We start from the raw sequence: 21,141 nt of genomic DNA on the forward strand, positions 1-21,141 counted from the left end.
TTCAAGATTTCAATAAGTAAGAGTATACTTCACATATAAAACAAGAAGGATAACAGACAGGTTATCCTTCGTGACGTATCAATTCAGGAACAACATGTAGACACAGAAATAACAATCTGTTGTCTACATTTGAACCAAACCATCCGCTAAATAATGTCTACTTTGATAAAGGAAATGTTTCAACATACTAATTGGCAAACAAATGTACTGTATCTAAAAACAAAAGCAGCCTTTGAAATAACAACCACCTGGTGTAGTAAGGAACATTTTTTTACTGCCAACTGTTAACAATTTTGTTATTTTGTCCACATAATAATAAGATGATAGCCTTTGCTCGGTGTATGCTGAAATTTGTTCCTGTCAAAAAACATCAAACCTCAAAAACCACCACTTTGTCATTCTTACAAAATTCTGCCAACAAGAAGTGCAGGTTGTGTAATCCCTCACATCTTTTTCTCTGTCTCTGAAACCACACCAAACTGCACCCACAATGACCAGCATTTAAACCTCTGAGGTTGAGTGAGTTTGATTTCTGTCTGTCTGAGATAACGTGAATACGGTCACTGATAATTCTGATAAAATAATGGAGGAAGAACTGAACTATGTAGCAGTGACTTTCAAGCCAAATGGTATTTGTACACATGGTGAGTCATGTATTCTGTTTTTGTTGTACTTTGATGGTTTACTTATATTGTCTGCTGAAGTGCAGAGTTGCTGACAGCGGTGGGAAGTAGATTTACTCTAGTACTGTAAGTACAGGAGTTAATTGAGAATTTTTGTTTTTCTATCTCTTGTTACTTCTACTAAACTTAGCACAAAAAGTAAGGAAATTTGTGTTTGGTAGATTATTTCTCTGAGGTAACAATGCTTTTTGGCAATAAATCTTATACCTTTGGAAAGCCTGTTTAGTTCCCTTTCAAATGGTGCCCCATTTCTAAGGAACATGCATTTATGGGATGAGCAGCAGCGCGGGGTATGTGGATTACGCCCATGAAATATTTGCCAAATCTTCTCTGCCAATGCCAAACAGCTTATTCTGCCATTGACTTGTTTGGTGTTTGGTGGATTGGATGATTAAAGTTTGAAGAAACAAGACATATTGGCAATTTAACAATTTATTCAGTTCACAAACAGGAGCCTCGGTAGCCTTGTGGAAGAACCATACACAGCCACAACAGCCGGGCACCTCCTCCTCATGCTGGTCACCAGCCTGGTCACATACTGCTGTGGGATGGCTGGTTGACAAATGCTTTAATTTCCTTTAATAAACTCTTTTGCTGTTTACAGAGAAACCAAACGACCTGGAAATAATCTATGATGAGGTGAAGACGTGGGAGGAGAAGGCATTGGATTCAAATCCTGCCATATCAGGTTATTTATGGTTTACCATGATTGAAAAATATGAAATGTGAGAACTATTTGCTATAAATTATATACTAAATTGATTGGTTGTTTTTGTTGATAGAAAATGAAAAGAAAACTCCACTGTGCACCCTGCTTCATCTGCTGGCAGCAGGTTTGGGGATTATTTGTGTCATCTTGGTGTTTGCCATCATCACAGTCAGTATCCACTGTAAGTCTGTCTTCCTGTTTTCAAGGACTTTCAATGCAGTTTAATATTAAAATGTGAGGGCAACAGTAACGGTTTCTTCCCTGACTGCAGTCAACACAGTCATGTCAGAGCAGCACAGAGAAAACATCAACTTAACAGCACAAACTCGACAGCTGTGGACAGAAAAGACTGACTTAAAGAGACAGACAGAAGAGCTGACCAGAGAGAGAGACGGACTCAACTGGACCGTCGAAGTGATCATGGAATATCAGCTCTTCCCGGTGAAGACACACTGCCCACAGAAAGGTGAAAACATGGTGTACCTTTTTTCAGTGCATTCAGTACATTTAATCAAGTTCTGTACTTAAGTACACATTTGAGGTATTTGTACTTTACTTGAGTATTTCCATTTCATGTCACTTTATAGCCTACTTCTACAACACTACATCTCAGAGGGAAACATTGTACTTTTTACTCCACTACATTTGTCTGACAGCTTTAGTTACTTTTCAGATTACAGTTGTTTATCCCCTTCCTGTACAGAGGAAACCATGTATCTCCAGATGTGTTGATTTTGAATTCATTTGATCAGCTGAAGGATAATAAAGTGTTCATTTATGTGATGAAGAAAATTGACTTTTTAGAGATACGTGGTTCTCACAGGACAACAATGCTCCAAACATATGATGATCTTATAGAATATTATGCATTGCTGTAGATTAAACCGCCTAACAGTATGACAAAAACAGTCAAAATTAGCACAACCTTAAACATCTACAGCAGTAAAATACAACATCCACATTAATTGCAGCAATAATGTTAATCCAGAACATCAGATATAATATCAAACACTGACGGGGAACATTTAACTGCACAATCAATACTACATGTTGCTGCTAACACTTACATACTTTTACCTAAGTAAGGTTTTATATGCATGACTTTTACTTGTAGTGGAATATTTTTAGTGTGTGGTATTAGTACTTTCACTGTATGTAAAGGCTCTGAATATGTCCACCACTGCCTTTTTTACTTTAGGGGTCTGTTTGGGTTTTGTGATCGCTCCTGTCGGTCTACTGAACCACTTATTTTGAGCTCCATAATTGTGAATGTAGTCATTTCACTTAACTTTTATAGCATTTAGATTTAGATTTAGTTTTATGTCGTGATTCCTCTGTCAGAGTTTGGACTTTATGGCAATAAATGTTTTTCATTTGGGTGGAATTACCTGTTTTAAGAGAGGGATAAAAGTCTTTAAGTTTATAACAAATATATTATATGCGATAGAAAATTAATTTGATTTTGTTGTCTCGTTCTTGTTAAACAGTGTGTAGACCTTGTCTGGAAGGCTGGGTGCTGTTTCAGACGAACTGTTACCTGTTTTCAACATCTGTTAATTACTACGACTGGAGGGCTTGGCAGGGAAGCCGCGACGAATGCAAACGTATGCAGGCAGATCTGGTGGTGATTGAAAGCCAGGAGGAACAGGCAAGACTGATTTAATTTGACTTCATTTGTAATTTAATTTAAACTAAGCTAGAGAGCATCTTTATCTCTATTTTCATATGCAGAGATGGAATTGCATGGTGTCCATTTGTTATAATTGTCTAAATAGAATGTTTTGCATTGTACTGTGCAGTAGAACCACAGAAAATCACACCTAATCTCCACAGCTTCTTAAATTATTCATTTATAAATCTTTTTTATGTCTCTAATCTGTTCTGCTGTTTTAAATATTACTATTTATTCTATCTGTCTTTTCATGTGTTTCATCTCCGTGAGGCACATTGTATTAAATCTTTTTGGATAGAATGTGTTATTATTACATTATAGCAGAGACAAAGATACATTTTTCTCAATTAACACCTGTATTACAAATTTAGGAATTCATCAGTAACCACACAAAATACTACAATGATCCATTGCATGGCTATTGGATCGGCTTGAGCAGGATGGACACGTGGGCGTGGATAGATGGAAGCAACTTCACTCTGATGTAAGCACAAAAAAACACCCACTATCACTCAAAAGTTGCCACATATGCCATTTTAACTTCTGTGAATCGTCACTGCAGTAATTTTGTCACATTACTTGTCCCCCCTGTATGCTGAATTTTACACTTTGTGTTACTGGGTTGTAGAGAAATATGATGGACAGGGCAAATTCTCTTGAAAGTCTTAGCAGAACAAAAAAGAGGTTCCTCCTCCCCAACACTATTCTGCCTCTAGGTTTTGCATTATACCGGACAACATCAAACAGTGATGTTGGAGCTCCAATGGGACTTGGCCATTGATTACACAAGCTCTCTGTATTGCTTGTTCTCGAAAGTGCGTCTGCTTCTGTAACGAGGAAATATACACACTGTTGCGAAAGAAGAAGGTGGCACATTAATAAATAAACAAAGTGCAGCCTCTTAGTTTGATGGACAGGGCAAATTTAGTAAAAAAATCATCCTGTTTCTTAAAGTGGCAGATGAGTGAAAAGTAGATGGAGAAGTCACTTCAATATTTTCATCCCCATCAGTACCACTGAAGACAAAAACTTTGCCAGAGGAAGCAAAGAGGGAGGAAGCAACAAACTTATGGGCACAAATACAAACAGTTAATGGTGCAGTAGACTTAAAGGAACAAGTTGACATTTTGGGAAAATGATCTTATTTGTTTTTATGCTGGGAGTTAGATGAGAGGACTGATATCACTTGTGTCTGTAAACGAAAAATGAAGCCATAGCCACAGGCAGTTAGCTTAGCTTAGCATTAAGACTGGAAACAGAGGTGCTAGTAGGCAGATTGTGTTACCTTTGGACAGAGCTGAGCTTTTTCCCCGTTTCCAGTCTTTATGCTAAGCTAAACTAACTGGCTCCTAGCCTCATATTTAATGGACATATATGATCGTAATATCAATCTTCTCATCTAACTTTCTGCAAGAAAGCAAATAAGCGTATTTCCTAAAACGTCAAGCAGAAACAAAGATTTATATTATGTGAATTTCTTTTTTTCACCAGGTACTGGAAAACACAACAACCTGACTACGAAGTATCATGTGCTCTAAGTCTGCCACAAGCAGATCCTCTGGCCAACTGGCACAAAGCGACCTGTGGCATGAGGAACCGCTGGATCTGTGAAACACGAGCTTTGATCAAACCGGATTAGGAATCAGATGCATTATTCAAATAGGTTACTTAAAAATTTGTTTTTGTCAAAACTGATATATGCTGTTTTTGCTGTTTTAAAAGTTAAGCACATTTGTTGTTGTTTTCTAATTCAATGCAAGTATCCATTTAAAACAAAGTTGCAGAGAACTCACCTATGAGCTATACAGTATAGAGCATGATTGAATGTACTAAAGAGATAAGAATAAAAACTATCCATCACCTATCTACTTTGTGCTGTTAAATGTTATAATCTGTTTATATTCCTTGGACACATACACTCAGTGATCACATGTACAGTCCAATGCAATCTGGTACAACAGATCTGCCATAAATCCTACCTTTGCAGAGATTATAATGTTCAGAGTAAACTGTCATTGAGGTGCTAATTTAATTATACATTGGAGCCTTGAGGTCATAGTTATTGTTGGTGTTGTACCTCCCTCATATAGAATTTATGGCTGATCTGTTATATTGGATTGCAATAGAAATTGTATGTGTGCCTAACAAAGTGGTCACTGAGTGTAAATTACCAACATTTCCTAAGAAAACTCTACTTTTTAGGGGAGGTCTGGTAGTGTTCTATATTTTCTTATTGTAATAAATCCCATAAAAAGATCAAAACAATATCTCATTCCACTGTGCCATAGACCTCCATTGATATTAAAACTATTAAAAACACATGAATGAGTCACACCGCTGAACTGGGAGACATTGTCTTCCATTACTGGAAACATGGCCACTGTGGTTTATTTTGAATTAATACCACATACACCATCTTTCTGTCATAAATACTCTTGAGAGCACCAAATGTGTATTAATCCACTGCTGAAAATAGTCCTCAACAAACACCTGTTTGAGTAAAAACTAGAGTGCCTAGCTGTTTTGTGAAATTACAGAGCCTTTAAAATAATGGAATTATATATGTGACTCATTTAAAAACAATGATGTCTTCAGTAGAAACAAATAGGCTCGTGGCTGAGTGCTACAGACAGGGGAGAAAAGTCGGACTAATGAGTTGTAGGTTTCAGTCTTTTGGGATTTGATGAGAATAATACAAATATAGAATATTGCCAGTCTTATCCTTTAATTCATGATGACAGATACTGATTCAGTATCAATGTTACCAATGATGTGTATTACAAACACTGATCATCAGTTAAGAAATCAAAATGGGAGTTGACCCACCAAAATGAACATGACAGGTTAAAAGGTTAAGTTCAGTTTAAGATAGTGCTAAAATGTGTCAACTTCTTCTATCACAACAGTGTGTACATTTGCTCCTTACAGAAGCAGACGTACTTCCGTGGAACACACAATACAGGGAGCTTGTGTAATCAATGGCCAAGTCGCATTGGAGCACCAGCATCACTGTTAGATGTTGTCTGGTAAAAATGTCATAATGCAAACTAAGAGGCTGCAATTACATAGTGTTGTGGAAGAGGAACCTCTTTGTTCTCTATGTGGTTTGTGCTTGCAAAATGTTGTTCAGTTTCACACACACACTCACGCATTCTCTGCACTAAAGCAATTTGTAGTGATCTATTACTTTTAAAGATGGAGGAAGAAATCAATTATTCTACATTGTCTTTTAAAACTGGTGGTACAGCTCCAAAAGGTAGGTGATTCCTGCTTTTTTTTTATTATACATATTTGAGACTTTTTAACATCTTTCTAAGTGCTTTGTCTGGAAGAATCACATTGGTGACCTTTGTAGTCACAAAATAATAAGTTGTTTTTAATCCTTTGCAAGACTCCCCTGCCATAATATACAGTACAACACTTTTTTCCACATCAAAGTATATTTTGTTTGTATACTCTTAAATACAATTTTGACTGCAGGACTTTTACTTGTAACAGAGTGTTATCTACTGTGTTACTGCTACTTTTACTTAAGTAAAAGATCTTAGTACGTCTTCCACCACTGGGGATGTGTGAAAAGTAAAGAGAACTGTGGGAAGAGAACCAGAAATCATTAAAGGTTTAGTAAATGCATTTGAACTTGTGATCACTGCATCACAGCATTTGCAGAACACAAAGTGAATCAAATAAATGGAGGAAAACGGTTACTTCATACAGCAGTTGTCTTTTATTAGTTACTCATGTTGTGATTTCTGTTGTCCAGAAGAAAAACAGGACTCAACAATTTATTCCGAAGTAAAACCTAAACAGGCTGCTACGTCTGTACCAAGTAAGTTAAAACATCTGTTGACTGTCTCATTTTCATCATTCATCATGTAAACTATGCAACATTATAAGTTATACATTATGCTTTACTTATGGAAAAAGTACAACATGACACTTTATGACTTAAAGCTAAATCTGCTCTTTTTGTCCAGCTTGGAGCCTCTACAGTAGCTTGAATAGAATAGATAGATAGATAGATAGATAGATAGATAGATAGATAGATAGATAGATAGATAGATAGATAGATAGATAGATAAATTGATAGATACATTTTTATTGATCCCAAAAATGGGAAATTACAGTGTTACAGCAGCAAAATATGAGACACAGCACACATACAGAAAATACATTAAATTGTTTTGGACTTTTCTGGCTGCCAAAATTTCTCCTAAATGCTCCTAAAGAACATTATTCATTCTATGAATGTGTTCTGTGTACTGTGGTACTGCTACTTTTACTTAAGTTCTAGATCTGAGTACTTCCTTCACCACTGGGGATGGTTGTGTGAAAAATAAAGAGAACTGTGTTAAGAGAAATCAGAAATCATTAAAGGATTATAGGAAGTACAAATTGAAACTTTATGATAACATAGTGTATTCCAAGGCAAAATGTCAATTCATTTTCCATGTGACCATGATAACGTTGATAATGAATGTCTTAATTATAATTACAGCTGTGATTTGAATATGAGCTTTCTCATTACAAGCAGATGGTGAAGCAGCTGCACGCTCTCACTTTTGTGTGTTGGCGGTGTGTTTGGGGATACTTTGTGTCCTCCTGTTGGCTGCAATCAGTGCCATCATCTACAGTGAGTTTCATGTCAACACACTGAAGAACGTTCAATGAACAATTATAGCAGCTTTCATCACATTTAGACCAACAGAGTCAGTCTGGGATGTTTTGTGTTTTCTGAATTTTGCCTGCTGCCAGTTAGGAGTCAGTCTGTATTTTACTTTTTATTTCTGTTTTGATTGGTTGGTTTGATCTATTTAATGATCAAGTTTGACATTAAAGGGCTATACAATATGGAAAGCAATGTTGGGTAAGAAATCATTCTAAAAAAAAAAAAAAAGGTCAGAAGCATGGAAAAAAGCCTCTCTGATTACACTGCATCCACTGATTGACTGACTGATGTGCTGTCACCTTCTCCATCTCAACATAGTCAGTGTGGTAATAAACCAACAGAAAGCAAACCTCAGCTACCTCACAGCAGAGAATCAGCAGCTGATCACGAATAGGAGCATCTTAGAGCGAGAGACAGAGGAGCTGAGAAGCGTCACAGATAATCTCAACTGGACACTGCAAGTCATCCTGACGTTTAACACCTTTCCAGTAAATGACTTCTGCCCAAATAAAAGTAAGTGTGTCTTGTTATGTTGGTCTTGTTCTTAACCCTTGTGTGGACCTTCGGGTCCCAGTGACCCGAAGGACCACACAAGGATTATGTACTTCCCTTTACTTTGTTGAGAATTGCTCTCTAAACCCTGTTTCTTGTAAAGTAAGTAAGTAAAGTTTATTTCTAGAACACATTTAAACACAGTTTAAGCTGACCAAAATGCTGTACAAACAAGAACTAAGGTGCTGTATTAACCCTTGTTTAGAGAGCAATTCTCAACAAAGTAAAGGGAAGTACATAATCCTTGTGTTGTCCTTCGGGTCACTGGGACCCGAAGGACAACACAAGGGTTAAGGCACAAATATCAAGTGAAAAAGTCAGTTATACTGCTAACTGCTATGGAACAGTCACAATGGTGGTTGTTATGGCAACAGAATTGTTGTTTTTTTTAAGATTCTTTTTTGGGGCTTTTTCCGCCTTTAATTTTTGACACGACAGCTAGGTGAGAAAGGGGAGAGAGAGAGGGGGAAGACATGCAGGAAATTGTCATAGGTCAGATTGGAACCCTTGACCTCTGCGTCGAGGTATAAACCTCTCAGTGTATGTGCGCCTGCTCTACCACTGAGCCAACCCAGCCCTACAACAGAATATTCTAACCCTAACTGCAGATCTGAAGAACGATAGCTTATCTGAAAAATTTATTGAAATTGAGATATTTCTATGGATAAATTCAAACTTTTACCTGCTGGTGGCACTAGAGGAAAAGTCAGGTGATCAATAAAAGTCAGAAGGGTTCATTTTCTGGGCTTTCTGTTGTCTCCCCTTCCCAGCTGGTTTTTCTATGAGCATCTTTTCTTGTTTCTTTACCTTTCAGAGCATTAGCAAAACTATGTTTTCCTGAATTTTGAAATATCAGCATCCAAAATTACCACTAATAATTAAGTCCAACAGTTGGCTTGTCATTGGGATCTAAAAACTTTTATCATATCATTTGTGTTATTGTATTTGTGTCTTTAAAATAACAGATTCTAATTTCATTCCATTTCTCTTCTTTTGTTCATGAATGCAGGGTGTCAGCCGTGTCAGACAGGCTGGCATCTGTTCCAGGAAAAGTGCTACCTGTTTTACAATGAAGAAAGTCCTTGGAAGACATGGCAAGATAGCCAAACATATTGCATAAACACAACTGCAGATCTGGTTGTTGTTGACAGTCTGCATGAACAGGTGAACTTAAACGCCATAAAGTCCCAGAGTTTTTATTTGGGTTTCGATTCAAATGTAGAGATAACATGGAAATTCAGAGTACACAGGATCCATAAAAATACATTCAAATTTCAGCCTTTACTTTCCAAAATGCAATGGAAAATATTGTTACCAATGTCTGATCAGAATCTATGCCTAGAACCGTGAAAGTGTGCATGTTTTTGATGATCTGTCACTGTACAACTTACAGGAATTCATAAGTAATCACACCGAGTTCTACTACGACCAAGTTCATGGATACTGGCTCGGGTTACATGAAAACAAAGACAACTGGGTCTGGGTTGATGGACGTAATGACACTCTAAGGTAAGAAATAAAATAACATTTTATAAATTTATAATAAATAAAAATAGATGAACCCAGTTAAGGCTGTTTTTAGAAACTTGGAATATACTATGAAAGGCTGTTTAAAAACATGAAGTGCCCTTTAAGCAAGCCAGCAAACCTCCTACAACATATGGGACTGTGTCTATGAGAAGTGGCCGAAAAAGAGGAAGCGTGGTCATTTTCGTGGTCATATTTCTCCGTGTGAATTTAAAAAGACTGGAAACAGAGGTCAACAGCTAGTCAACTAGTCTGGCTCAAATGTTCTTTTAAATGCTGTACGCGATAATCAGAACATTAATATCGCAGCAGCAAATATTTGCTATGCAAAGATACAGTGGAGTAATGGCGTCCTGAGCAGAGAATTGAGTCACAATCTTGCGTGTGTTATAATCTGAGATTCTCGGTTAGTTTTTTAACGGTCCGGCCGTGCAATGCATGTTAGTGCATGTGGCCGTGAAAAACCGCAGGTATTTCACGTATCGAAGAATAGTCTGTGAGAGCCATTTGGAGCGTAACCAGCCCACTGTTTTTTTATAATAGTATTTCATGTACAGCCCCTTTAAACATTTCCTGCGATTCTCTACTTCTACTCCACTACAACATTTCATATGGAAATATTGTGCTTTTTCCTCCAGTACGTTTATCTGACAGCTATATTTACTGGTTACTTTGCAGATTAAGGATTTATATAAGATCATCTTGTGAGATATGAGACATTGCTAAAGATGAGACTTTATATTAGGCAGTTAAAATGAGCTCAACCTCAACCAGCTACATCATTGAAATGCTACGTTTATGCATGAGTTATACTCATAATCCACTTTATAGCATATTCTCTAACAGGGGACATTTTAAAATTACTTAAATACTAAAAAGTACTTTTGATACGTTAAGTACATTTTGATAATTATTCACAAGTAGTTTTACTTAAGTAAAGTTATAAAAGCAAGACTTTTACTTCTACAGTCTGTGAACATTACTACTTTTACTTAATCTTTTCCACCACTGTATTTAAGTTGTATAGTTGCCACTTTTTTGTTTTTAGGTTGATTCTTTCAAACTCAAGCTTTAAGCCACCATGGACACAAAGTCCTTCAAATACTCTTACATAATCAGAATTTGATAATCCAATTCCATATCTGGATTTTTTTGGTATTCGTCACACTTAATTTGTTGTGTTGTATCAGCAGAATTAGAAATATTGACACTCATGTTGTTTTTTTGAAGGTACTGGTTGAAGGACCAAATTGGTGACCGTGGTCCATGTGCACTGCTAATCCCCGGGAGGAATTCTACAGCAAGCTGGGACCCAGCAGACTGTATAATGCAAAACAAGTTCATCTGTGAGAGAGACGTTCTGATAAGGTCTAATTAGTTAGTTTTATTTTCTTAACATATTCTTGCTATTCTATGCTACTCATGTTGCATGCAAAACTACATTCCAAAACTGTATCACCAATTTTGGAAAATAAAAATATAAAATTATAATACATATTTTTTAAATCCTGAAATAGCCTGAGTATGATGTGTTCATAATTGTGTCTACCTGTACTATTGTTTAAAAAGTAAGTATTGTTTAAAATGTGTCAGATGTCTTTTTGAACAGATAGCTATGTTTACTGAAGGTGTGAAATGTCTAAAAGAAAATCTAGAATATCTTCTACAGTATTCAGTCTCACAAGAGCAGCCTATAGCCTGCAAATGCTGCTGATTTCCACTGGAGATCAGGAGTCACAACATAAGGAGACTTTAATTATCTATCAGTGTAACCATCTTTGAATTATGGCAACTAGAGATCAGTGACCTTTGCTGGAAACATACTGTGTACATTTCATCCAAATATTAATGTTTTTCAACGTTGTGTCATTGACTTAAAGGAATAGAAGTCCTGTTGTGTACTCCAAGTTTCTGGTGTTACATAAAGACCAATGTGTCAAAGATGTTGTGCAAAAGAAGTTCCTATTCAACTCGAGGATTCTTAAGTTCCTTCACCTTTCATTTCAAATACGTTTTAGTCTCATGTTTTATATCAATGTAATGTATATTGTGTATTAGTTTGTTTTGTCACTTCTGTTGTATCACAGTCTAATTCACAAACGGTTTTCCTTTTTTTTTATATAGGTGTTGCACGTTTTTTTTTAATATCTCATTCACTTGTAATGATTACTATCTTACCTTTATTATTATTTTTATTATTATACTTTTTATTATTTTTGTCCTGTCTTTTTATTTTATGTAAAACCCTTGTAGCTGCATTTATGGCATAAATTGTGCTATATAAATATTGTTTTGTTGTTGTTGAAGGGAAAAGCAATAAAGGGAGGTATTTATTCGGTTTCATAAGGATTGCTGTATTATATGAACATTAAATAGGCAGTGGTGGAAGAACTATTTTACTTAAGTAAAAATAGTAATACCAGTGTAAAAAAAGTGCATTCAAAATTGTATTTAAGTAAAAGTTCAAAAGTACGAACATCAAAATATTCCAAAAAGTGCCAAAAATAAAAAGTACTCATTACATTTCAGAATATTGTAAATTATTGTATTATAATTATTGATGCAATAATGTGTTAATAAAGTCAAAAGTATTTTTTTATCTTAACCTATAATAATACACCATAATGTATATAGATAATTTGTTGCTAGTATTTCATATTATCTGAATCTGCAAAGTAAGTAGTGACTTAAGTTACATAATCAAATAAATGTAGTGCAGTAAAATGAACAATATCTCCCTCTGAATTGCAGTGGGTTAGAAGTATAAAGTATCAGAAAATGGAAATACTCAAGTTAAGTACAAGTATCCCAAAATTATACAGTACTTGAGTAAATGTACTCTGTTACTTTCCACCACTGTCATGACATGGAGACCTCTTCTGTTACATGCTACCTGAGCCAGCAGTGTAAACCAGTCTGTTAGGTTCTGTTAGCTGAAAACCTTTATGGAACATGTTCTGTAATGAGTTCATTTTACATGCAGGAACATTGCACGCATTTAATACGTCAATTTGTCAAATATGTTGTAAGCTATTGAGACAAACTGGGCACATGACCCTGTGTCCTTCCTGTCTCAAACTTCCTGATTTCTCCACTTCTATAATAGGTTAGGTAATCAGGTGCAATTCAGATTTTAGAAAGTTCAAAGCTATTGTTTGAGAGGGAAAAAAACTGAAAAAAGCAGAAGAAGATCTGAGGTAATCATTTACATTTTAAATGTGGAACTACAACAATTTTGTTTGGGGTATAAGAGTCAGATTCTGAACAAATTAAACAAACTTAAGGGCAGTTAAAAAAAAAATTGTTTAGCATATTGACATTGTTGTATAAGAACACTTTTGGTAACACTTTGAGTGTGGTGTTTATCCCTACTAAACGTACTGTAGATATTTAACAGTGTAATTTTTTTGTTTTTTTTTCCCTCAAGGAACTTTCACTCATTTAGAAAGATTAATCAAGTTTGAGAACAAATGTTTTAAATAATCACATAAAATACAACATTTTATATTCATTTTTAGTGCCACTTGAGGAATTTCAGTATCTAATATCTGTACACACAATCACACAAGTGTAGTTTAGCGTCACCTCATTTAATTTGCATATAAAGTTCAGAATTTCATGTAAGAACGGTAACACCTTCAAGAATAGTTATTCATTATGTAGAAAACTAAAGCCAATTATTTGCATTCCATATTAATTGTCTGCTAAAATGCTTTTTTTTTTTTTTTTTTACATAAAATGGTCAACACAGGCAACTTGCTTTCAATAGGCTATTTGACATGTCCCAACCTACAAATGTCAACACTGACCTGATTTTTAGTCTCAGGCCTAGTCCACATTATACGGGTATTTTCCAAATGCCGTTTTAGGTCACTGTAAACTGAGCTTTTGGAAAACTCCGGCCAGGGTGAAGACTTTTAGAAACACTGTTTCTGTGTCGTGTAGACGGGGAAAACTGAGTTTTGGGCTTGTAACGTCAGAGTGTGCTATGTTTTCTCCTTTGTGAGGAATCACAAATAAAGCAACATTTCTGGCAACAGCAGACAGGGCCAGAAGAGTGCTGGTAACAGGATTGCTAGCAGGACTTTTTACATGTGTACACATAAATGTACAGTTACTCTTTCATTGTATTGTGGAACGGAGGAGTCAGAATGTGCTACATAATCCAGAATCTCGGAAGAAGAGACGCTCGCAAAGTCTTCTTGGAATGACTTGGGTTATGTCGCAGACTGTTGGCTTGGCATGCTCTTGACAGCGCTTCAATTTGTGTTTTGAGATTTGTCTAAACAGTATACCGTGCGAATGTATTTTTTTTGGAGGGGCATTTTCAGCCTTTATTTCTGACAGGACAGCTGAAGACACGAAAGGGGAGAGAGAGGGGAATGGCACGCAGCAAAGGGACGCAGGTCGGAGCTGAACCCGGGCCCGCTGCGTCGAGGTGTAAACCTATATATGGACGCCCGCCAACTGAGCTATCTGGGTGCTCAAAATAATTTTTTTTAAGCAAAGGAGGGAAAACCCCCTTTTCAAAAATGCTTTACTAGGCCTCCGTTTAAATAAGGTGTTTCACCGTGTGGCTGACTCATCAAAGATCCACTGACTGATTCAGATGAACACATTGGACGTTGTTGTATATTATTGACAATCTTAAAAAGTCTGCATCACCAGCAAACAACTAACCTGACCTGATTTCCTCAGTCACTTCTGCAGCAGGTTATCTTGAATTTAACAGCTCAGATAGGAAGTATTAAAAAAAACAGTTTGATAGCATACTAGTGAGGTTGTTTAACAGGTAGAAGAGACAACTGCTGGAGGCAAGGAATAACCTTGTTACTGGTCTGAATTACTAATTAAATATATTCTCCTATCAATTCATTTACAGAGCTGTCAAATCAGAGAGCACAACCTCCAAGTCCATGTTTGGCACATAACTCACCAGAGCTGATTTAAGAGAATGAGACTTTCCCCAATCAGCCAAAACTAATCTGGTTATCAATGTACAAAGCATTTTAAAAAAATAAAATAAAAAATTTACTCTTTGGACTTCTTCTTTTTCTTCTTCTTTGGAGGAAGTGCCTCCTCGTTTGTATCGTCTTCTACAGATGGTTTGTCCTTTTTACACTTTTTCCTTTTCTGCTTTACAGTTGCTTCCTCCTCTGGAAAGTCTGCTTCCTCCAATGTAACTGCAGCTTTTTTCTTTTTGGTTTTTGGAACGCAGTCCTGGACCAGCTCTGATTGGCTGGTTTCATGACTCTCCTCTTCCTCAGCAGGTTCACCACGGTGTTTGGAGGATTTCTTCTTCTTTTTCTTCACTTTTTTGTCAGTGTGCAGCTCAGCAGTCTCCTCCGGACTCTTGCTCTCTTCTGCTGCAGGCGAAGGTGTTCGTTCTTCTTTGTTCTGCTCTGCGTTGTTTTTCTTCTTATGTTTCCTCTTTGTTTTATGAGAATGGTCTGCCTCACTGTTTTCTACACAGATCAAATCCCCCTCAGTGGAAACGGCATCAGTTATTTCCTCAGTGTCCTCAATGGCTTTCTTTTCCTTCTTCTTCTTCTTCTTTTTGGGTTTAACATCTGATCCAGGGCTTTCAAAACCTTTATCACCATTTAGCTCATGAACGCTCTTAGTAGATCGCTTATTTTTCCTCAGAGAGTCCTCGACCGTCTCCTCCTGCCTCTCAGCTCTGTGGTCAGTTGACTGGGAGGGCGTCAAAGCCGGTGTAACACCAACTGTTGGAGCACTTGCTGGTTGGCTTTTTTTGCCATACTTAGCCATGAACTCAGCCTCCTGCTGCTCTAGCCTGGCTAACTTGGCGCTCATGGTCAACCCGTGCCTGGCTCCTCTACAGAAACACAACAGAAATGCATCACAAATTAGATCCCTTTTTTATTACTAACTTCACTTATTCTGAAATATTACATAATACTTATAAATTAACTTACTTGTGTGCTGTGCGTCCTCCACAAGCCTTCATTAGATCAGCATCAGAAAGCCTGTGGAGAATCAATGAATAAATAAAAGAGTTAAGTGCTTTTGCAGATAAATAATAACATCAAATAGTAATTAAAAGTTGATTATAAAGAAATGACACAAACAATGATACATCCAGAATGAGAGTAGTTATAGTCATGTTGATAGTGATACAATATTATGCAGCCTTCCAGAAAAAAATACCTAATAAATGAAAACAAATGCTGCATTAGATGAAATTCTCACTTTGTGGTGCTGGATAGATCCAATTTCTGGTCCTCCTCCTCTGAGCTACTGCTGTCGTCTGAGCTTGAGGACTTTGGCTCTGGCTGCTCCTGACCAGACAGCAGTGTGGCTGACTGAGCGTGGAACAATGGATATAGAAACAGTGACAGTCATTGTCAGTTCAGACTAGAATCGGTCATATCTGAAAATACCATAAATGTACAGAAATGTGTCATGTGTACATGTATTGTCTTTCAGCATGTTTGTAGCACTTTATTTGAACTATTAAAAAGGACCGAAACCAACAATGAATGAATCCTAGGTATTACCTGTGTAGCTTATTCCTCTGTGCCATAGGGCGCCACTGTCAAATATCTATTGAATATGTACCCAGTAAATAAGGAACAAATACATTACCTTGACAAAGCATCCATAAAGTTTGGCTTTAGCCAGAGTGGCTTTCCGTGGCTTTTTATTGGAGATCATTCCATCCTCTTCATCTTGCTCCATCGTCTTCTTCAACTGAATACCGTTCTGGATCACACAGAAAACACGCAACCTTCTGTCAAATACTAAACCAGCTGATTTCACTCATTAACAGGAGAGGATGAAGTATTCAATGTAATCAGCTGCTGAAGAGTTGCTGTTGGAAAAATCTGTTTTTGACTAAGAAGAAGTTAGTTCAAAGTTAACTTCTAACCATCTAGTCCACAGATGTCACACACCAGCCACTAGTTCAGCTCCATCCATCCAGACTTTTAAACTCCAAAATTAAAAAAAAAAAAAAAAAAAAAAAAAAAAAAAAAAAAAAAAAAAAAAAAAAAAAAAAAAAAAAAAAAAAAAAAAAAAAAAAAAAAAAAAAAAAAAAAAAAAAAAAAAAAAAAAAAAAAAAAAAAAAAAAAAAAAAAAAAAAAAAAAAAAAAAAAAAAAAACATGAGCTAAAAAAAATTAAAAATTAAAAAATAAAAAAAAAAAAAAAAAAAAAAAAAAAAAAAAAAAAAAAAAAAAAAAAAAAAAAAAAAAAAAAAAAAAAAAAAAAAAAAAAAAAAAAAAAAAAAAAAAAAAAAAAAAAAAAAAAAAAAAAAAAAAAAAAAAAAAAAAAAAAAAAAAAAAAAAAAAAAAAAAAAAAAAAAAAAAAAAAAAAAAAAAAAAAAATTTTTCTTCCACCAGCCAAATGGCTAGTGAATGTTTACATTTTACCAGCCACTCAATAGAAAACCATTGTATTTTTGGCTGATAGTGCTTATTTTGAACCCTGTTTGTATCCCTATATTTTATCTTCTGCACTATTTTATGTCTTGTGTCATTTTATTGTCTATTTTACTTGCATGATTTTCTTTTTACACATATTTGTTTGAGCATTGTTGGAGGGAGCCTGACTGCTTCTATGTAATTGTTGTGCATACAACAATAAATAACTGGAAACGTGAACTTTAGTTGTTGGACTATGAAGACCTAAACATGGCTTTCATATATGCTTTAAAGTTACTGCTTTGAGCAATCAAAGCTGCTCCTAAAATATTGTTCCAACAAAGTAACTAAATGCAGCTACATTCACAAGTGGGGGAGGTGAATCAGTGAGTGTTAAGCGTTCCCAGTGATTCAGTCATGAATCAGCTGGTCACCTTTGCAAATGCTTGACTAATAAATGAGCTAAAAATAACAAGTGATAATGTCCTCATTCTGAAATTAGTCATCCCGTTTCCACAAAAAAAAAAAAAAAAGTACACAATTCACCTGAATAAACTTTTTAAACATAGCGAGACTGCTTCACTCGCTACCTTGAAGATAAAAAATGTCCCCTTATCATGTTGTGTTGATTCCAGGTGATTGTGATCTTGTTTGACTGTGTACAGCTATCTAAAGGTAAGACTTACCTGATCAGATTCCACGTGCAGACCTGAAGAGGCCTTATTGAAGACATGATCCCACCAGTGAAAGGTGAACTGCTCCCCTTCCTTATGACCAACCTGGTGGTAAAGAGCAAAGTGTGAGTCTACAAACAACAACTTTCTTTAGAATACAAACAAAGTTTAGACCACACCAGTGATAGATATGATGATAGCAAATGCTGAATAAAACCAAATGTCACTCACCCCTCCTTTGCCACATTTCACTTTGACCTTGATAGCTTCTGATATTCCGTTCTCACTTCGCCCCAGTCCTTTACCTGAGGACAGAGTGGACTGGATAAGAAATGTGCGCCTGAGTCTGACACACTGCAGCTGTTGAATTGTTGCAGAAAAGACATCATCAGCGTATCTTACCGTGTTCCCAGCCATGACGCAGGAGTTGCTGCTCTGCAAACTTCAAAGCACGACTTTTCTCTGGTACAGCGTCTGCCATCTGTATGCGCACCTCCACAGTTCACATCCACTGGTCAAAGAGATAAAGTCTGGACCAAGATCTGTGAGACACCACAATAGTACAGGTTGCTCCAACATATTTTTGTCTTGTTTGTAACGGGGGAAAAACCCAACAATCTCATCCAGTGCAAAGAAACGTTTATGTGGCTCTATAAACCAATATAAAATCATACGTGCATGTAAACTTATACAACACACATAACGTCCACATGCACATTCCGCCAAAACACACTACACAGTTTGTAACGCTTTCAAGTAGTGATCATGTGTTTGTTCTGGAGACATCACACACACACACACACACACACACACACACACACACACACACACACACACACACACACATATACACACACACACACACACACACACACACACACACACACACACACAAAATGAGTCCCAACCATGGATGTATTAAGGAGGTCCCAACACCATAGAGTAAAATTAGCACATCATTAAACTTCTACAGCGGTAAAATGCAACTTTGTCTAACGTTACACATTAATGCAAAAGTAATATTAATGACAGATAGGAAACATTTTACAGCACAATGAGTAATTTTAACGTATAACTACTACTACTAACTAATAACTACTTTCCATAATAAGGCACATTTAGCTGATAATACTTGCATACTTTTTAAATACAGGACTTTTGTAGTGGAGTATTTTCAGTGTGGTATTAGTAATGTATAAAGGGCAATGTAATGCGCCGAGGTGTGTGGGTAGTGAGTAACGTCACTTATATTTTAACCTGCAGCTTAGTTTTCAACTGTTTTAATACACTGTCATTAACGTTATGCCTCATTTCTTTACAGAAACATTAAAACGTCGTTAGACACGCTTCTCTCTATTAACCCTTATTAGTCAAAGGTTTATTTACAAATTGTACTGCACTTGTATACGGCAAATGAGCATTTCTTGTAGATAAACCACATTATAACTGTCTCAGGTTAGTCTTCTCTGACAAAGCTGAGCTGATGCTAACAGCTAAAAACCAAAAGTTAAACACCTCATAACAAGTCGCTTGTTTTAACAGCCGTTTGTCAGCTAACGTTTAACACACAACACTAACACGTCCAAAAAGAAAACACAACATACCTCTGGAAGTCTTGTTTTATTAAAACTGCATCACTAAAAAACTGAAACGGAGAAAAAAAGTTGCTAGCATGGATATATTGGTCGCTAGCCATGAGGTTTCAGCAGAAGGCTGACATGACACCGGATACACGTCACTATGGCTTCTTCTTCTTTATTTTTTATTCTTCTCGGTGTCATTTTGCCGCAGACACGCGTCTAGGTCTAGACCACAGGTCTAGACGCGTAGACTGTAAATATACAGTAAACTGTGAATATTTAGAATGTTAATATTAACAGTCTATAGTCGTGTATGATCAGGCAAAAGCACTGGTAGCTCTGGTTGCTCTCCATATAGTAAAATCAGTAACATAACTAGTATCCTTCAGAAAAATATATATTACTGGATTATAATTAGTGATGCATTATGTTTCAGCTGCTCGATATACTCCTGGGTAGCTTCATTTATAACAATGAATCAGAATGTATTAGTTGATTCATGTTTTGTATTGATTATCAGAATCTGCTAAGTAACTAAAGCTGCCAAATAAATGTAGTGGAGTAGAAATGTAAAGTAGCCTAGAATGGAAATATTCAAGTACAAGTGCCTCAAAGCTGTACTTATACAGGACTAGAGTAAATTTACATGTATATTTGTAAATTTTCTTTTAACTCTCTAAAATCTTATTTTCCAACCTTTTTTCCCTTCTACCTTTAAGGTTGAAAAAATCATCGTATTTCACCCTGTCTGTCAGTATCATATAATGGACCAGATGATATCCTATAGTAGACATAAAACACCAGGATGGCAGTAGATGGCAGTGTTTCACACTAGAATTTCTTTTTTTATTGTATTAGTCAAGTGATAATCTTAAATAGCATCCCAGATGGATTTACTGGTTTATACATCTGCATGCAGAAGCAAAACTGATACTGGCTGCACTCCTCTCTGATCACAACATATCTGATAGATGCATTATTCATGGCTAACAGGATTCAGAATTTCACTTTATGAGAGTTCTGTTCAAGATATAGCCTGGTACAGATGATGTTTTCAACCTTGTAGTCTGTCAGCAGGCTCTCCCAAAAATTCATTAACACAATTACTCCTTATTACATAAATCTTATCTGCTTATCATTTTTACATGAATGTGTTTGTCTTTCCCAGGTCTTCCCTGAAAAAGATATTCTAAATCTCAGGAAAACAGGAAACAATTTCATTTCCCCCGTTCTTGGTTTCCGTGCAGGGAGGATGTTTGTTCCACCAGTCCTGCATCCCATGCATTGTTTATCTGTGTCAGCACTCAGCAGGGGTTGGGGGGACTGGCTGGTTATCATGGCTGGCCTACTGTTTGTGAGGAAGCCCTCATACTGCTGTCTGCAAAGGCTGACTGACAGTTATCTCAGAGGAGGTTATTCCACAGCTGTCAATAAAGTATGCGTGTGAGAGGAAGAGTGTGCGAGACAGAAAAGGAAAGAGAAAAACTATATGGCCAACACACTCCTTTGCACATACTGTTCTGGGCTAGACCCCTTATATTCCAGTTAAGGTAAACCCTCATTCTGCAGCATTTGAGACAATAGTGTACTTGGCAACAGTTTGGAGAACATGACCCTCTCCTGATTTAACATGACAACAAGCACCCCCATGAATAAATCCAGGTCCACGAAGAAATGTCTTTACAAATTAAA

General features: G+C 36.3%; 3 protein-coding genes across 4 annotated transcripts; 2 read left to right on the top strand and 1 right to left on the bottom strand.

Moving 5' to 3' along the window:
- Positions 1-333: 333 nt before the first annotated feature.
- Positions 334-4,955, top strand: LOC120561976 (C-type lectin domain family 4 member M-like). Its single transcript, XM_039805346.1, has 7 exons — positions 334-644; positions 1,288-1,371; positions 1,466-1,573; positions 1,664-1,858; positions 2,880-3,040; positions 3,436-3,548; positions 4,556-4,955. Exons 1-7 carry the CDS (start codon positions 584-586, stop codon positions 4,701-4,703), a joined length of 870 nt encoding a protein of 289 aa, XP_039661280.1. The 5' UTR covers positions 334-583; the 3' UTR covers positions 4,704-4,955.
- A 1,270-nt stretch (positions 4,956-6,225) lies between these two features.
- LOC120562725 (C-type lectin domain family 1 member B-like) lies at positions 6,226-11,596 on the top strand. 2 transcript variants are annotated; one of them, XM_039806586.1, is made up of 7 exons: positions 6,226-6,320; positions 6,828-6,893; positions 7,596-7,697; positions 8,052-8,246; positions 9,295-9,449; positions 9,679-9,794; positions 11,043-11,596. In XM_039806586.1, exons 1-7 carry the CDS (start codon positions 6,260-6,262, stop codon positions 11,188-11,190), a joined length of 843 nt encoding a protein of 280 aa, XP_039662520.1. In that variant the 5' UTR covers positions 6,226-6,259; the 3' UTR covers positions 11,191-11,596. The 2 variants fall into 2 exon arrangements, with proteins under 2 accessions (XP_039662520.1, XP_039662521.1); XM_039806587.1 differs by having other exon boundaries at positions 7,599-7,697.
- A 2,536-nt stretch (positions 11,597-14,132) lies between these two features.
- gpatch4 (G patch domain containing 4) lies at positions 14,133-19,616 on the bottom strand. Its single transcript, XM_039806585.1, has 8 exons — positions 19,474-19,616; positions 18,272-18,411; positions 18,101-18,174; positions 17,882-17,974; positions 16,422-16,538; positions 16,026-16,138; positions 15,752-15,802; positions 14,133-15,651 (listed from the first exon to the last, which is right to left on the bottom strand). The coding sequence occupies exons 2-8, from the start codon at positions 18,348-18,350 to the stop codon at positions 14,844-14,846; spliced, it is 1,335 nt and encodes a 444-aa protein (XP_039662519.1). The 5' UTR covers positions 18,351-18,411; positions 19,474-19,616; the 3' UTR covers positions 14,133-14,843.
- Between the last annotated feature and the right edge of the window lie 1,525 nt (positions 19,617-21,141).

This window comes from Perca fluviatilis, chromosome 7, assembly GCF_010015445.1.
Source record: "Perca fluviatilis chromosome 7, GENO_Pfluv_1.0, whole genome shotgun sequence".
Lineage (NCBI taxonomy): Eukaryota > Metazoa > Chordata > Actinopteri > Perciformes > Percidae > Perca > Perca fluviatilis.

Excerpts from the sequence above, each read along its gene's own strand:
- gpatch4 (XM_039806585.1), bottom strand. The coding sequence starts at position 18,350 with ATGGCAGACGCTGTACCAGAGAAAAGTCGTGCTTTGAAGTTTGCAGAG. Across the intron at positions 15,803-16,025 it reads GATCTATCCAGCACCACAAA|GCTTTCTGATGCTGATCTAA; the intron begins GTGAGAATTTCA and ends GATTCTCCACAG. Across the intron at positions 15,652-15,751 it reads GGAGGACGCACAGCACACAA|AGGAGCCAGGCACGGGTTGA; the intron begins GTAAGTTAATTT and ends GTGTTTCTGTAG.
- LOC120562725 (XM_039806586.1), top strand. The coding sequence starts at position 6,260 with ATGGAGGAAGAAATCAATTATTCTACATTGTCTTTTAAAACTGGTGGT. Across the intron at positions 6,321-6,827 it reads TGGTGGTACAGCTCCAAAAG|AAGAAAAACAGGACTCAACA; the intron begins GTAGGTGATTCC and ends TCTGTTGTCCAG. Across the intron at positions 9,450-9,678 it reads TTGACAGTCTGCATGAACAG|GAATTCATAAGTAATCACAC; the intron begins GTGAACTTAAAC and ends TACAACTTACAG.
- LOC120561976 (XM_039805346.1), top strand. The coding sequence starts at position 584 with ATGGAGGAAGAACTGAACTATGTAGCAGTGACTTTCAAGCCAAATGGT. Across the intron at positions 645-1,287 it reads AAATGGTATTTGTACACATG|AGAAACCAAACGACCTGGAA; the intron begins GTGAGTCATGTA and ends TGCTGTTTACAG. Across the intron at positions 1,574-1,663 it reads CATCACAGTCAGTATCCACT|TCAACACAGTCATGTCAGAG; the intron begins GTAAGTCTGTCT and ends CCCTGACTGCAG.